Source organism: Pagrus pagrus (assembly GCF_965226575.1).
Source record: "Pagrus pagrus genome assembly, chromosome: 2".
In the NCBI taxonomy this organism is placed as follows: domain Eukaryota; kingdom Metazoa; phylum Chordata; class Actinopteri; order Spariformes; family Sparidae; genus Pagrus; species Pagrus pagrus.
The window spans coordinates 19,161,797-19,177,146 of record NC_140186.1 but is presented as its reverse complement, the minus strand read 5'-3'; the positions used below and the strand labels follow the sequence as shown (position 1 = coordinate 19,177,146).

The 15,350-nt window shown below is 41.4% G+C and overlaps 1 protein-coding gene across 6 annotated transcripts in view; it reads left to right on the top strand.

Annotated features, from left to right (window-relative positions):
- Nucleotides 1–12,525, top strand: part of tnrc6c2 (trinucleotide repeat containing adaptor 6C2) — an 88,715-nt gene extending 76,190 nt beyond the window's left edge. For 3 of the 6 annotated variants that reach the window (XM_084382894.1, XM_084382893.1, XM_084382898.1), the window contains 7 exons: nt 873–1,064; nt 1,741–1,902; nt 2,099–2,215; nt 3,052–3,267; nt 4,137–4,210; nt 4,631–4,770; nt 5,301–12,525. In XM_084382894.1, the coding sequence (XP_084239020.1) occupies nt 873–1,064; nt 1,741–1,902; nt 2,099–2,215; nt 3,052–3,267; nt 4,137–4,210; nt 4,631–4,770; nt 5,301–5,646 (1,247 nt within the window). In that variant the 3' untranslated portion in view covers nt 5,647–12,525. The remainder of the gene's footprint in view (nt 1–872; nt 1,065–1,740; nt 1,903–2,098; nt 2,216–3,051; nt 3,268–4,136; nt 4,211–4,630; nt 4,771–5,300) is intronic. The other 3 variants (XM_084382895.1, XM_084382897.1, XM_084382896.1) reach the window with 3 other exon arrangements.
- Nucleotides 12,526–15,350: the final 2,825 nt, after the last annotated feature.

Here is a 15,350-nt window from a genome sequence, read left to right as displayed (position 1 = left end):
AACAGTGAAGGTTTGAGTAACAGCAACTTTCTCAAGTGCTGTGAAACATGATTAGAGTCGATAACCCCAGCCACCAGCTCTGACGCTCGACTTTTGTTGAACTGACAGTTCTTGTTGTTACTTTGCATCTTTCATCACAATACTAGTCAGCATTTTCTCTGTGTTTTTCACACATTCTGTGCAAGCTCATTCAAAGCCAGAAACACTAACCCTGAGGTGTCACAATGCCTCCCATTTGCTTGACACCTCCGACAGAAGCTGCTTTCTATTTCAGTTTGTAGTTTATCGATAGCTAAGATGCACAACCTGCTTAACCTCTCCTCCTCATTCTTATTAATGTAGTACCATCAAAGTTAATATAAAGATCACACGTGTTACACAAATGAATAATGTGCTAGCCACCTTCCAGAACACATTTGGATTGAATATTGTTTTGTGATGAGAAACTAACTGACTGACATTAACTTGTTGACTCCTACACTTTCCATTTACATTTGAGATATCATCAGCTTCTGCTCTTGGCTTTTTCCCCACACAATCTTACTTCAAGCTGATACTCAGATAAGAATCTTGTCAGCCACAAACACTTTTTTTAAGTGTGCCTTCCCTTTTCTGAACTATTGGAGATGTATCCACGTCCTTGAATGACACTCAGAGCATCAGTAGATACCACAGAAATCTGTATTAATAGTATTGGCACTGAACTCTCAAGAGAACTCTGCAGAATCAGAAAATTTATCTGATATATAAAATGACAACAAAATAAACTGTATACTGTTTTCAAATTTTGCAATGTTTTCATGTTTCTTGCCTTCATTATAATAGGTAAACTAATTTCAGTTCATTCTCTCATTTGTCTTTGTGTACACTAGGTGCCATATCTGCTGCCTCTACCCTGGGCCCCCCTGGGAAGCCCCCCCAGCTGGAGGACTCATTCAGCCCTTACAATCTAATGTCCAGCTCTGAGTCCCCCACCAGCCCCCTGGTGCCTCCAGACAGCTGGGGTCAGGGCAAGAGCCCCAATGAGAAGATCTCCAATGGGACCAACATTAACTGGCCCCCAGGTGAGGACGAGATGCAAATGAATATTTGTTTAAACCTCTCCACATCACATCACATCACATCAAATCAAATCAATTTTATTTATATAGCCCAAAATCGCAATCACATTGCCTCATTGGGCTTTACAATCTGTACAGTGAACGACATCCTCTGTCCTAAGACACTCGATTTGAATGAGGAAAAACTTGCCATGTTGATGGAAAAAAAACCCTCTTTAAACATCCGTTGTCAACCTACACAGGTGTTTTCCCTTTCACCTCACTAATCTCATCCAATCTCCAACCTCACTATATTGTTAGTTTACCTGCATCCATTAGGGCAAGACAACTTAGCGTGTCATCATTCTTATTGGTATGTAGAGTTTTGTGACACCACGCAAGTCCTTACAGGAAAATATACATCAGGGTTGCACCAGGGTAACGAGTATGAAGACAGTTGTAGTTGTAGGAATCTTGTGTGAATTGAACTGTGGTGGTCATGAGATGGCTCCTCAAGATCATTGTAGTAACAGGTCAATTTTTTTTTAAGTTTGAACACAAAATGAAGTGAAAAAAAATTGTTCTCAAACAGTGTGGCTAATCAACATTATCAGTAAATGACTCACAAAAATATAAAATATCATAAAAATGCCAAAAAACGCTGGAGTTGGGCTTTAAGGAGTTTATTTTTCTCCCCCAGAGTTCTGCCCAGGTGTGCCATGGAAGGGCCTACAGAACATCGACCCAGAGAATGACCCCAACATGACCCCTGGCAGCGTCCCCAGCGGTCCCACCATCAACACCAACATCCACGACGTCAATCGATACCTCCTGCGGGACAGGAACGGAGGTATGAACAGAGGCAAGGCTACAAATATCTATTTATTTTAATAATATCAGATGTTAATGACCTCGCTGAGGCTACACAAGCTGACCCATGTTACTGTCTCCATCACACCACATGCCCCACTATCATGTGCTTGTACTGGTGCATACATGAACTTGTTTTTTTTCTCTCCATCTCTGGTCATAACACTTTTACCTCTACGGCCATATAGCCACTTCCCCAGCTCCTCCACTTCAGAATGGCTCTCTGCCTCCAACCTGCAGTGACTGGCCAGTCAGTGGCTACTCTAGCTCTTTCAGTCTGTCGTCCTCTGAAGGAGACAGCTCAGGTACACATCCAGAGTATCTTCCTTCCATGTGTGGACCTGCTAAACCTCCCCTCATCCTAATGGAAGCCCTGATACAACCTACTTATCCTTAACCTCACCCTGACCCGTATTCATGAACCTTCTTAACCCACAGTCACACCCAAACTTGTTCCCTCAGTGCCTTTAAACAAGACCTATAGCGATACTAAGACCTCACCTAAACATGACCTTCAACTCTCTGTGCCTCTTTCATTCAACCCACAAAAAAACAAGCTACACCCCAGCTGGTCATGACATCAGTAACACACCCTGTGTTTGTGTGTGTTTGTGTGTGTGTGCTTTAAGTTGGAAATTCACAAAGAAATCAGCTCTCTACTTTGTGAATGTGTCATTTTTGAGATGTGATTCTTAAAATACAGTTTGTAGGGAAATTTTCTAGCTTCTGCTTTTACAAAACATTTAAGGAAGGCAGGGGTTTCACAGTGGTACTTGAAAGTGTTTGGCAGTGTTAGATATAGTTTCTACACACTCTTCAGTATTTGTAGTATTTGTGTCTATTTTAACGATGATTGAAATCACTTGTTCAGTTAAAAGCTTTCAGTCAGTAGACACAGATACACAAGAGTCCAATATGCAACTTGTTTTCCGTGTTTTTAAGTATTGGCTGATTGCAATTAATTGACATTCAGGAGAAAGGAAGCCACCCCTGAAATTTTTGTGGCATTAGCTGAACCAATGGGAAGATCAAGAATATACATAACTCGTTGTGAGCCTCTAGCCAACTTAGTTGTAACGATACATCTTCGTACATTCCTGATTTTCTCTTAACTGTCTGCCCATCCTCTCTCCATCTAAAGGTAAACTATCTGAGATGAAGTCCACCTGGTCCCCAGGACCCATCTCCCAGAGCCAAGCCTCTCTGTCCCATGAGCTGTGGAAAGTCCCTCAAGGGCCACGCAGTACCACGGCCCCTTCCCGGCCCCCGCCAGGCCTCACCAACAACAAGCCCTCCTCCACCTGGGGCGGCAACTCGCTGGGCCTGGCCCAAGGTTGGAGCGGCTCCTACTCCTCGGGTGAGCACTGGCTTGAAGATATAAACTCATGCACCATTCCTTCAGACTTTCCAACCAACCTGCAATCACAGCTGCATGTCAAAACATAATACTGAAAGAGTTGTACCTTTTTATGTTGGCTGGCTAATTAAATTCTATACATGAGAAACACTGATAGGTGTATTACCCCTCTTTAGTCCATTCACTTCTAATGAAACAAATATGTTGCTAAGATTTTATCTGAGATTGCTGTTAAAAAAAAATGTAAAAATCAGTTTGCAGTCAGGTTAAATCAGAAGGGTTCAGCAATGCCTTGACTTGAAGAAAATTTGCACCAAAGAGAAAGCAACATAAATCATCTCTATGTGATATATTTCACACCCAAGCAAGCACAGGCGTGAGCAAAGATGCATAGGTGTGGTGGAGTTCACATCTGTGCTGGAAGCACAAAGGCTTGCTGAACACCCTGTTAAACTGACAGCTTGAGGTTTACCGGCTCCTTTTAACATCACACATGTGACCTTGTTTTGACATGACATGTCTAAAAACACACAGATAGAAGATGAAAGACTACTTTTAGTTGGGCAGACGAAAAAAATGCATTTAGTGTCACGTTTTTCCTCTGTTGAACTTTCTGACCTGTGGCACAGAGCTAATGTGCCTTGACAGTGGTTTGACAGGAAATTAGATTTTGACAGTTTCCATTTTAGAATTCTGTTCTTTCTGTCTCGTGCTGCCTTTGTCTAAAAGTTTTACACTTGAACCAGCTTTTAATTAAATGAGTATAAAATGAAAGGAAAAACCCTGCAGCTCTACTTTTTTACTTTTTCTTTAATAGTTTTTAATAAAACACAACATTATATTTGACTATGTCTACATGTCTGTTTCAGAGGGAACCACCTGGAGCACTGACAGCTCCAACAGGACCAGCAGCTGGCTGGTGCTGAGGAATCTCACCCCACAAGTACGTCTGCTGCTAATTCCTACTAGATTGAAGACACAGTGAATTATGAGTAGAGCCAGCATGTATATATTAGGAATCAAATCATGTCAATCAATCAAAAAAACAGGCTAGGGATAGGTTTAGGATACTCAAAATGTAAAAAAAAATCATTGTTTTAGTAACTAATACTTGCATTTTATGGATTTATTTATTTGCAGAGTGGAAGAAAAACGTAAAATGTAATAAGTGAGGAAAGCATATGTGGTCTTATGCAGATGTAATATGTGTATAACTGTACTCAAAAAAGGCATAAAAGAAAGAAAAGGATAATGATAGAGAATGGAAAGTGAGTAAGGGAAATTAACGGTAAATAAAAACACAGTATAATATAGATAAGTAAACTCATAATTATTGTCTTTTTCCTTTTCTCTTGTGCTCCAGATTGATGGTTCCACTCTGCGGACCCTGTGCATGCAGCATGGCCCCCTGATCACATTCCACCTCAACCTGACCCAGGGGAACGCTGTGGTGCGCTACAGCTCCAAGGACGAGGCCGCAAAGGCCCAGAAGTCTCTGCACATGTAAGACCCAAATTAAGGAAATATTTGCCTTCTGTCACTCAACTTCAGCTGCTTTTTTCTGTTGAAGTAACACATCAATACCAGAGAAAGAAAAAGGGGAACACTTAAGGAAAACCCAATGTTCTTGGTTTCGTATTTGGTGATTTCCCTTAATGAGATCAGTTCAGTTTTCTCTCTGAGTGCAGACAGTGTTATTTTTGCATGTGGGCAGTCACATGGAAGAAGAGGTGGAGAGTCATGCTGTAGCCAGCTGTACTGTAATATTACAGTCAGTCTTTCAATAATCAAAGTGAAATGAGAGGCAACGCCAGTGTTCAGCCACTCTGGGGGCACACTGGCTGTTTTTTAGATTTGTTCAACCACTGCAGCTGGTTGTCATGGAAACTAAATGCAAAATGTATGACTTCATTATCAGCAGCACAAAGTGTGGTGATGGCAGCACCCTAAAAGGAATAATGGCGTGATCAAGTCTCATTTCTAGCTAAATTATTGTTGTAAGATGAATAATTTCCCCTTTTCTCCTCTGTAAGGTGTGTGCTTGGAAACACCACCATCCTAGCGGAGTTCGCTGGCGAGGAGGAGGTGAACCGCTTCTTTGCACAAGGCCAGTCGCTAGGGGCAAACACCACTAGCTGGCAGGCCAACCCAGGAACCAATCAAAACCGGATGGGGGCAGCACAGTCCCACTCTATCGGCCAGTGGAGCAGCGGTGGCGGTGGAGGCAAGTCTAGCGGAGGCGACCTTCTGTGGGGCGGGGTGCCCCAATACTCGAGCCTGTGGGGACCTCCGGGCGGGGAGGATGCCCGCGTGATCGGGAGCCCCACCCAGATCAACACCCTGCTGCCTGGTGATCTGCTCAGTGGGGAGTCCATGTAGGGTGATGCCACGATACACTAACCAACCAACCAACCAACCCAGCACCACCACCATGTCATGTAAGCCATTGGTGGAGGGTGGAATGGGGGAAAAAAATACAAAAAAAAAACAAACAAAAAAAACAGGAGCAAACCCAAGCAAATCATGTGGCGATAATCAGTATCAATTAGAACTGTTATAAACTGTGAATAGTAAATCAGAAGGCCGGGGTCCCAACCACACAGACTGCAGACTCCAGACCTTCTGTTTTACTTTTGTCCTTATTTTTTCTTTGGTTTACCTTTGTTGGAAGAAAAAAAAAAAGCAATTTTTTTTTTCTTTTGGTATTGTTGAAATGCATCATATAAAGACAAACTGAAACGAGAACACAACACAAAGAAACCTTTTAAGTGTTTTTAGTTTTTCCATTAGTATACATGACATTCTGTGTGAAGTGTTTTTAGGAGAAGCAATCAAAGCTGCCATCTGAGACTTTCCTTTTCCCTCCAAAAAAAACAAAACAAAAAACAAAAAAAAATCATCCCAAAATAAGACTTAAAGACGACCATTCCCAGCATGTCCATGGCCAATGATGTGGTTCAAAGACCTTTACTAGTTACGTTAACGTTTGTTTCTCAGCACTAATATTAGCCTTAAGTGCTCTCTGGCCCAGGTCCTTCCCAAGCCGCCTTTTTTTTTTTGTTTTTTAAAGTTTGTTTTGTAATTGAAGAAATAGCTGAAATCTTGCACAGTTTCACCCTCTGAGCCAGCGAGTGGTACAGGACATGACTGGTGACCAACTCTGTCACTGGGCAGTAAGAAGGCCTGGCCACGTGACTGGCCCTACCAATCATCAGCTTAATTATTTTAATTTCTCGAAGGGATTGTCTTCTTTTTAGACCCAAGCGCATTTTTTTGATATCTATCACAACATAAAAGCTGAGAGAAGATTATTTGTCAACCTCACTGCGTGTCTCCGTACATGTCTATGTACTGTATGTCCGGTGGCACCTAATCATTGACGTCTACAATTCCAGATCCTTCTGGTCACCTTCAACATGGAACCCAGTCACTCACGGGGGCTTTGTTGAATTTTCTAGTGTCCGATTTTGTTATGAAGCCCAGCTGTATGTACGGTCCGCCAGTTTTCGGAGGAAAAAAAGAACACAATTTCACCTTCATGTGACAGTTACATTGTGCAATATACACCATAGACCTTTCTTCCGTCCATACTCTATGTCCACCGGAGCTGGTTTCTCTTTTGTTTTTTTGGTCGTTGCTGATTGCAGCAAAAGACTTCGGAACTTCAAAAAAAAAACCTTACCCCCTTTTCAAAACTTGGATTCCCTCCAGGCCGCCGATCCCCCTGAAAATTGTTGGGGAAACTCTCTGCAAAGAGGAAGAAAGCAGCTGTTAAACGTGTGCATGCAGCAAACTGTACTAGAGAGTGACACTGGGTACACAATAATGCACACTTCCTCTCTGCATGCCACAGCCACACCCAACAGAGACTGAATCCACAGCAGGGATCGGATGGTTCTGGGTATCTGGCACAATACCAAATAAGAGGGGTTTCTCCTAATGCAGTAGACCTACGAGTGTTCCTTGCGTTTGGTACTGTACAAACAGAAGAGACTAAGACTTTTATAAAATTCAAAGGGTTTTATCATAGCACTTATGAAGAGCAAATCGCTTCAACTGCAATCCAATAAATCAAAAAAGGAGCAGCAAAAACATTGAAAACAACAGAAAAAAATACTGCTCTTTTATGTACTATATCTATTCCTTGGAAATGTGTCTGCCGTTGTTCCTCTGGTAGCAGGATGAAGGGAAACAAAACTGAAATGTACCATTGGACTTTGTGGGGGAAAAACTGCAGTCTATGATTATTTTTTTTTCCTTCTTTGAACAATATCAAAGTGTATATCACTGTTACTCCAAATGTTTAGCCTTGTTCTGTTTGGAGGCACTAGACTCGCAATGTCAGCTGTCTCTGACGCCCGCTGGCCAGTCGGGAGTCAGGAAGGGAGTGGGGAGCGTCCACCGAGTGCCTCTCTGCTGTGGTCCTCTGGGTGTCAAGCGGCAGTCCCACAGCGCAGCACTTCCTCCTGGGCTCCACTTGACCCTCCCTCGGCTCAGCTCCTCCAAGACATGGCCAATCACGGCTCTCCGCCACTCACGGCATCTCCGACGGGGGATGGGGTGGGGGGGCCGCCACCGCTCGACCCTGCTGTCGTTCCTGCCCCCTCCCCCATCTCTCAGTTCTTTGACACAAAGATCACTTTAGCTGGAAGATGTTATAGTCATATTTCTGGAATTTTTGCCAGTGTACTTTTGATTTTTTTTTTTTTTAAAAGATCGTTTGACTTTATTTTTTCTTTTCAATGTGTTATATTGTTATTTTTGTCTACATGCAGTGGTCTACAAAAATACTGGCTGCTGAACTAGCCCTTCACTGTTCATATGCAGAAACACTTTGGTCAGAGGTGCCTCTGTATGTTCATCCTGTGTATTGAATGCAAAACGAGGATCAATACTACAGAGCGTTATTGATTGTCTATTTGTTTTTAACTGATCATGCTTTTGTGTTTGACAGTATTCTGTAGTACTTCCAGGTAGTATCTTGAGATGTGTAAAAATAGGGTGTCTCAGACAAGGGGGGGTGTGGGTGTTTGTCGCTCCAAGCTGCTCCGCCTGCCTGCAGGCTGTCCCCCCTTGCCCTTTGCCTAGCTGCTACGCTATGACCTCCTCTCCTCCTCATCCACCTCAAACCAGACCCAGTAGCCCTCCCCTGCACCAGGCACCAACAGGCCCTCCTATCTGTTTCTATGCAAAAGACTAGAGGCTGAGGCCCTTTACAGCATGCCAAACTTGACTTGGGAATGAGCACTCCTCCCAGACCTTGGCAGACCCCCCCACCCCCATCCCCACCCCCTGTGCGCTTCTGTCAGCACTTCAGAATGGCCGCCGTTTCTGTAAAGTCGGGCCAAGCCACCAGAGCACTGTCATGTACTAAAGTCCAAACACTTTATCAAAGGTCAGCCTTTCTCTCTGCGCTGAAGACACTTCTGTCCAGCTTGATCTCAGGGTAGGGGAGTTGATGATACCAAGTATGAGATGCAGCTCTCCGTATCTGTCCTTTCTACTGTGAGAGCAAAGTCTTAAATTAAAAGGCCATCTGCGCAACTATATTTACAGACCTCATGCCTCGACTGAATCCTAATTGGAAGGGAAAAGGCTTGTATTGATCCTTTTCTCTAAAGGTGCCCTGTTGTTACTGTTTTGGGGCCCCTCATTGCATGTAAAGATGCCAACGTAATGTGCCAATATAAATTTGCCGTGTCATACTGTATCTTTATAGAGAGCACTTCTGTTCCTGTTTGGAGGAGCTTTGATAACCTTTGCAGAGGGTGCAGCGGGGGACAGAAGGGATCAAACAAATGGGCGGCAGCATCACACCCTTAAACGACTGAGATTTTTTTTTTTTTTTTTAAATGATTTTGTGGGGAATGCCCCATGCTAAGGAGAAAATCTTTACTCAGTTGGGGGTTCCAGTTTGCTACAGTGCACAGTTGATGATGGGTAATCCCGGGTACATATTTTTTTAAAAACCAAAAATGAAATTGCATTTTAACGTCATTTTTATGAAGTTTGACATAAAAATCTTAAAAATGCTTAAAAAATCTAAATGAAAAAAAAAGATCTATAATATGTTAAAGCTCTGCACTTCTAGCTGAAACGTCTCCGGTCATCAGCCTCTACTACCACCATCTAAAGGAGTAGACTGGTGGCCGGGGTGCCTTTTTTTGTGGATGCTGTATTTATCTTGTTTTTATGTTGTGTGTCCTGCTCAAAGCGGGGCCCGCTGAACTGTACATTTCCACAGACCCAGATGGCTTGGGCCCACTGTATCAGCCTCACTCTCCTCATTCTGCATCAGCAGGAGGGGAGGGGCACATTTCAAGAGGTACAAAGTCTTAAAAAAACATTTTAAAAAAAGTTTTAAAAATTACAAAAAAAAAAAATAAGAAAACGGGAAAAGGCTACCTTTTCAGGACTCGCAGTCCTGCAGCACACAAGCAAAAATCACTATTGCCTGTTTCTGTAACTGCCTTGATCCAAGCTCAGACAGACCCAATAGCCGAGGACCTCCCAGCATCCTGTACTAACTGGAGAACCCTGACAGTGAAGGGGGTTTCCCATGCTGCACCAGCATCGAGAGGCTCTCCTCTCTACAGCTCTGTTCTAGATAACAGTATATATGTATACACTACATATATATATACGTATATACTGTGAGTATGGTGTGTGGTATCACCTCTTCAGACTTCTTGGATCGTAACCTCTGAAACTTTTCGTTGTTGTTTTGAAAGGTCTTGGTTTAATACAACTGAAAATGAGCAATATGTATTTTCCCCGCAAATAAGTGATACGAAGGAAAGAATTCGGGTCCGGTGTGAACTGATACTTGATTGATTGAAAGCTACGTCTTTCTTATACAGAGTCAGATATGCACGTTCTGGTTTAGACGACATATTACAGTACTTTGAAGTGCTTGTACTGTATATATGTATATTTGTTTGTTAATTAGCCTGTCTAAAAGCCCAGCCCAAGCAGTTGATAAAACAAATCACAAACATATCAAAACAAAAACAAAATATTGAACACAAATACTTGAATCATGGAGCGCCAATAACGTAATGTGAAGTCAGTAATTCTTTTTTTTTTTTTGTTCTCTCCATCTGACAGGTACACTTAGGGGCTTTTAGAGAATATTACACATGTATTGCATTAAGTTACAAATACAAAATCTTTGGAGAAAAAATGCAAAAGTCATCTTAGATGTGTGCTTGAACGTCAGATGTTTGTATGAATGTGTGCGCAAAAAACTGTGTGTGTACCAGGCACATGGCCTGCTGTTACGTTCCACTCAGTATGTTATATTTTGTCTGTTTTTATCTTTTTTTTGTTGTTGTTTTTCTGTCAAAAACTATTCTGATAGACATTGTTATTATCTTCTAACGTTGCACTGAGTGTCTTCTACCCCTCACTCAGCTAATCGTAGATAAACGAGTCTAAGTACGGAGGGGAGATGGTGACAATTCATGTGTACATGTTTACTCAAGGACTTAATGGATTTTTTTTTTTTCATTCTATCTGTAAAAAGTTTATCTACCTTATAGTGGCTTTTATTGTGGAATAATCCAATACAAGGATTATCATTGAGTATTGCACCATTTTGTTCCAATTATACAAAAAATGAGAAAAAAAAAATCAAAAAAGATAAAAGTGCAAAAAAAACAAAAAAAAATCAAAAGAAAAATGGGAAAAAAAACAAAGAACTGTGGCCATAGATAGCTGTAGAAGGACTAGTAATCCCTTATGTTAACTTCATGGAGAAATGGAAAGGGATAAAGTGTGGGAGGTGAGTTTGTTACAAGACTCATTTCAGAGGTGCCTATCTTTTCTGTTTTTTGTTGCAAAAGTCACCTGTCGTTTACAAGCATTTCATTTGTCTGAAGTTCAAGGAAATAGGATAGAAATTTTTAACAGGAATGTTTAAAAAAAAAAGGACAAATTTCATCTTCCATCAAATATGGACATGAAAAACTTGCAAAATGAAGATTTATGCTACTTTAAGAACTCTGGGATTGATCAGTGTTGTGTCATATTTCAAGTTTTGATTTCAGTGTCGACAGACTATCTCTGTATGTATTTGAGTTGTGATTTTATGTTCTCTGTAAGCGACGCAGTTTGCTCACTATCTTGCACACTCAAAAAAAAAAAAAAATGAGAAAAAAATGATGTGGATTATGTCTCAGGAAGGCCAGGGTTCCAGATACCAACTCCATCATTTCTAGGTTTAAATGTTCTTGTGAAATAAAAGCAACTGAAAACAATTAAAACTCCAAGCAAGCACTGAAGGTTATGAGTTTAACAGAATATAGAGAGTACCATTGTTTTTTTTAAAACAACAAGTTCGTAGCAAGTTATATATTTACCAAATAAGACTGAGAATCAACTTTGAATAAAGTGGAGTGCTTTACATGTGAAATCTAAGTAGAAATCGCTTTACATTTTAAACAACGATCAATGGTTTTGATTGTCAAAAAGACAGTGACAGAAAATGCATTTGTATGTTTTGTTCTTTCCATCCTGTAGTTCAGGAGCATCGTGCAAGAAGTTATGTTTGTTTTTAATCATCTCTCCTGTCTGCTAACATGTCTGTTCCTGTGACAGGTATTCAATAGTTGAGAGATTTCTTAACATGTAACAGATGGTTGTCGGAGGCAGATTCAAGTGGAGGAATAAAGCTGGTTTTTAAAGGATCATGATCTATGCACAAGTGGGAGGGAAGAGTCCAAACCCAGCTGCTGTACTGCGGGCGTTTGTCGACTCACACTCTGGGGTTCAGGGTTCGATGTAGGGTTGTTCTTGTTTTGTCTCTTGCTCAAATTTCCTCCACTCTACTTTCTCCCCCTCCCCTCCCCCGTCATTATTATCATCATCATCATCATCATAATGTTTTAGCAAAACTTTACATTGCGTCGCCATGCTGTGTAATCCTTAACCAATGAGCGCTTATCCTTCTGCTAAAGCACTGTGGGTTGTACTGAAAAAAAAAAAAGCCCATGACTTTCAAGGCTGTCTGTTTTTTAAAGGGGAGGAGGGTGGGTGGGGGAATGGGGGTACTTTGCCTTTGCCTTTCTCTTTATTTGAAAAAAAAAAACATTAAGGAAAATGTCTGTAACTGAAATACAAAGTTGTGGCTTTTAATGTTGTTCTTTTTTCTCCTCATAGAATGTGATTGTTAAGGACATGCACCGAAAAAAATGTTTCCATGGATTGTGGAGCTTCTTTCGGACTATATTAATAAATTACAAATTTTCTTGGCTGTTACTGTGTGTCGTGTCCCTTTCATTTTTAATGGGCTCCTAGTTTGCCTCACACATGATTATATATAAATACAAGCACATTAAAGAGATGGAAGTGAATATTTAATGTACAGTATGTTAGGGATGGCTGATATGAAGGTATATAAGCAATGTTGAAAATTAAGTGACAGGAATGCTTTAGGGAAATATTGGACTTTCATATGACTTTAGCATCAATGTGTTAATGAACTTTGATTCGTCAGTTATTTAAAGGTGCACGTGGGGCTCTTGACCAATCATGACCTACGTGCGGTGATGACTTTTTAAGGGCATCAGTGCTTCATCAGAACTGCCTCAACAACCAAGTGCAACACTTTCTGTCAAGGCATTTTTAGTCGCATTTTTAAAAGATTGACCACAAAATTTGAAAAAACTTAGTATAGAAGTAATGTCTGATATAGCGCACATTGAACTCGCATGACTGATCAGCTGTTTCTGCTTGAAGAGAAGAAGCTGTTTCCTCTATTAACAACTTCCTAGATATAAACACCATTACTAACTGACATAAAAGAGTAATTACAACTTGCACAGTCAAAAGAAATTGCTGAAGACCTCTGTACATTTTTCTCTCATAGATCGCCAAAACAACTGGTTTTATCTACTCCTCTTCTTTGAGGTTTATTGGCTTCTTATGCTCTGTTTATTACAACCATGCATAAGAAAGCTGATACCACCAGCTTCTGATGAAACAGTGCCATGTGTAGCCTAGTCCAAACAAGTTGAGGGAAACACTTCTAATTTGTTTTTTCTTTCTTTTTTGTGACATTTCAAAAGTTTGCTTCCAATTCAAATGAAAATTAAGACAGAAACACACCTTATGAATGTCTTCGTGAAGAGGCTGTGTGAAATAAGTAAATCAATTAATATGTACTATTTATCTATTAAGAAATGCCTTGGTAGAAAAACAAAGTTTCTGAAATTGGTCGTTTTATTTAACCAAAATGATTCTGCTAATTTTAGCAGTTAGGTAAAGGTATAATCAGCTGAAGATACTTGAAGTATCAAAGCACGAGTTTTGCTGTCAAATGACCTGTATGTGGTTAAAGGTTTACAGCAGATTTGAAATTCTCAACAACAATTGACATTTTTATTTATGTAATTCTTTCTCTGATTTTATTTCATGCTGTGTTTTTGTTATGGTCAGCTTTAATGATATTTCTATGCAGATGGTGGTACAGAGGGCCTTGCAGACCCAGATCAGGAACAGGTACCCAGCTCAAGCTCTCTAAGAAGAGCCTGCTCGTGGCATGCAGCCTGAACTGATGTAACTTTTTTGTTATTGAAGAATTTCTTCTTCAATTAAAGTGGGTGAACCGGAGCACCCGGAGAAAACCCGTCGTAGCACAGGGATGCCAAATGCTTGTGTCGAAGCAAGTCTCTGTTCCTTAACAGATTAAAGCTTTACAGCAGATTTTAAATTCTCAACAACTGACTTTTTTTTTTTTATGTAATTTTTTCTCTGATTTCATGCTGTGTTTTTGTTATGGTCAGATTTAATGATATTTTTATGCAGATGGTGGTACAGAGGGCCTTGCAGACCCAGATCAGGAACAGGTACCCAGCTCAAGCTCTCTAAGAAGAGCCTGCTCGTGGCATGCAGCCTGAACTGATGTAACTTTTTTTTCATTGAAGAATTTCTTCTTCAATGAAAGTGGGCGAACCGGAGCACCCGGAGAAAACCCGTCGTAGCACAGGGATGCCAAATGCGTGTGTCTGAGCAAGTCTCTGTTCCTGAGCATGGATCCAGGCCTTAGAAGAACTTTCTGTACCATTTCTTCTTTTTCTTCTTCTTGCTCATTAGATCTTCTAGCTGGGCCTTCATGGAGCTTCCTTTCTCCTCCCACTCCTGCTCCTTTTCTTGCAGCATCTTCTTAAGATCTTCTGTGTCCTGAATGAGTGATGTCTTTAACTCCTGCCACTCAACTTGATGACCCTGCAACTCCTGCTCAACAATCCTCAGAGCAGCCACGAGGTTGTTGTTCTTGTGTTTCTGCTTGTCCAGCTGAGCTCTGGATTTCTCCATGTCCTCCAGCAGGGAGGTTTTCTCTTGCTGCCAGCGGATGCACTCGGTCTCCAGCAGATCCTCTGCCTTTTTCAGGGCAGATGCGACCTTCCTGGTTTCCTCTTTGTGTTCCTCAAGCTGGGCTTGATGGGAAGCCTGAGATCTTTTCACAGCCTCCTTCTCCTCCTGTCGCATACCCTGCAGAGTTTTCATGAAGTCTTCTGTGGCCTGCATGAGGGATGCCTTTGTCTGCTTCCACTCAATACGTTGGCTGTCAATGCTCTTCAGAGCAGCCACGAGGGTGGCGATCTCGTGTTTCTGCTTGTCCAGCTGAGCCACATAGAGAGCTCTGGATTTCTCCATGTCCTCCAGCAAGGAGGTTTTCTCTTGCTGCCAGCAGATGCACTCGGTCTCCAGCAGATCCTCTGCCTTTTTCAGGGCAGATGCAACCTTCCTGGTTTCTGCATTGTGTTCATTCTGGGCCTTCTGCATCCTCTCGGACATTGTTTTAAGCTGTGATTCCAGATATTTAATCTCCTGTAACTTCAGATTCTTAAACTCTTGAAACCTGTCCACTGTGCCTTGAAGCTCCTTGTTCTTATAAAGCAGCACTACAAGAGCAGTCTGAGCCTTCTCCATCTTCTCGGACATTGTTTTAAGCTGTGATTCCAGATCACTGATCTTCTTTAAATTCAGATTATTTTCCTCATGCATCTTTTGTACTGTGCCTTTGAGGGTCCTGCTGTAAGAAGTCTTTACATCAAGATCATCCAGAGTGTCGGACAGTT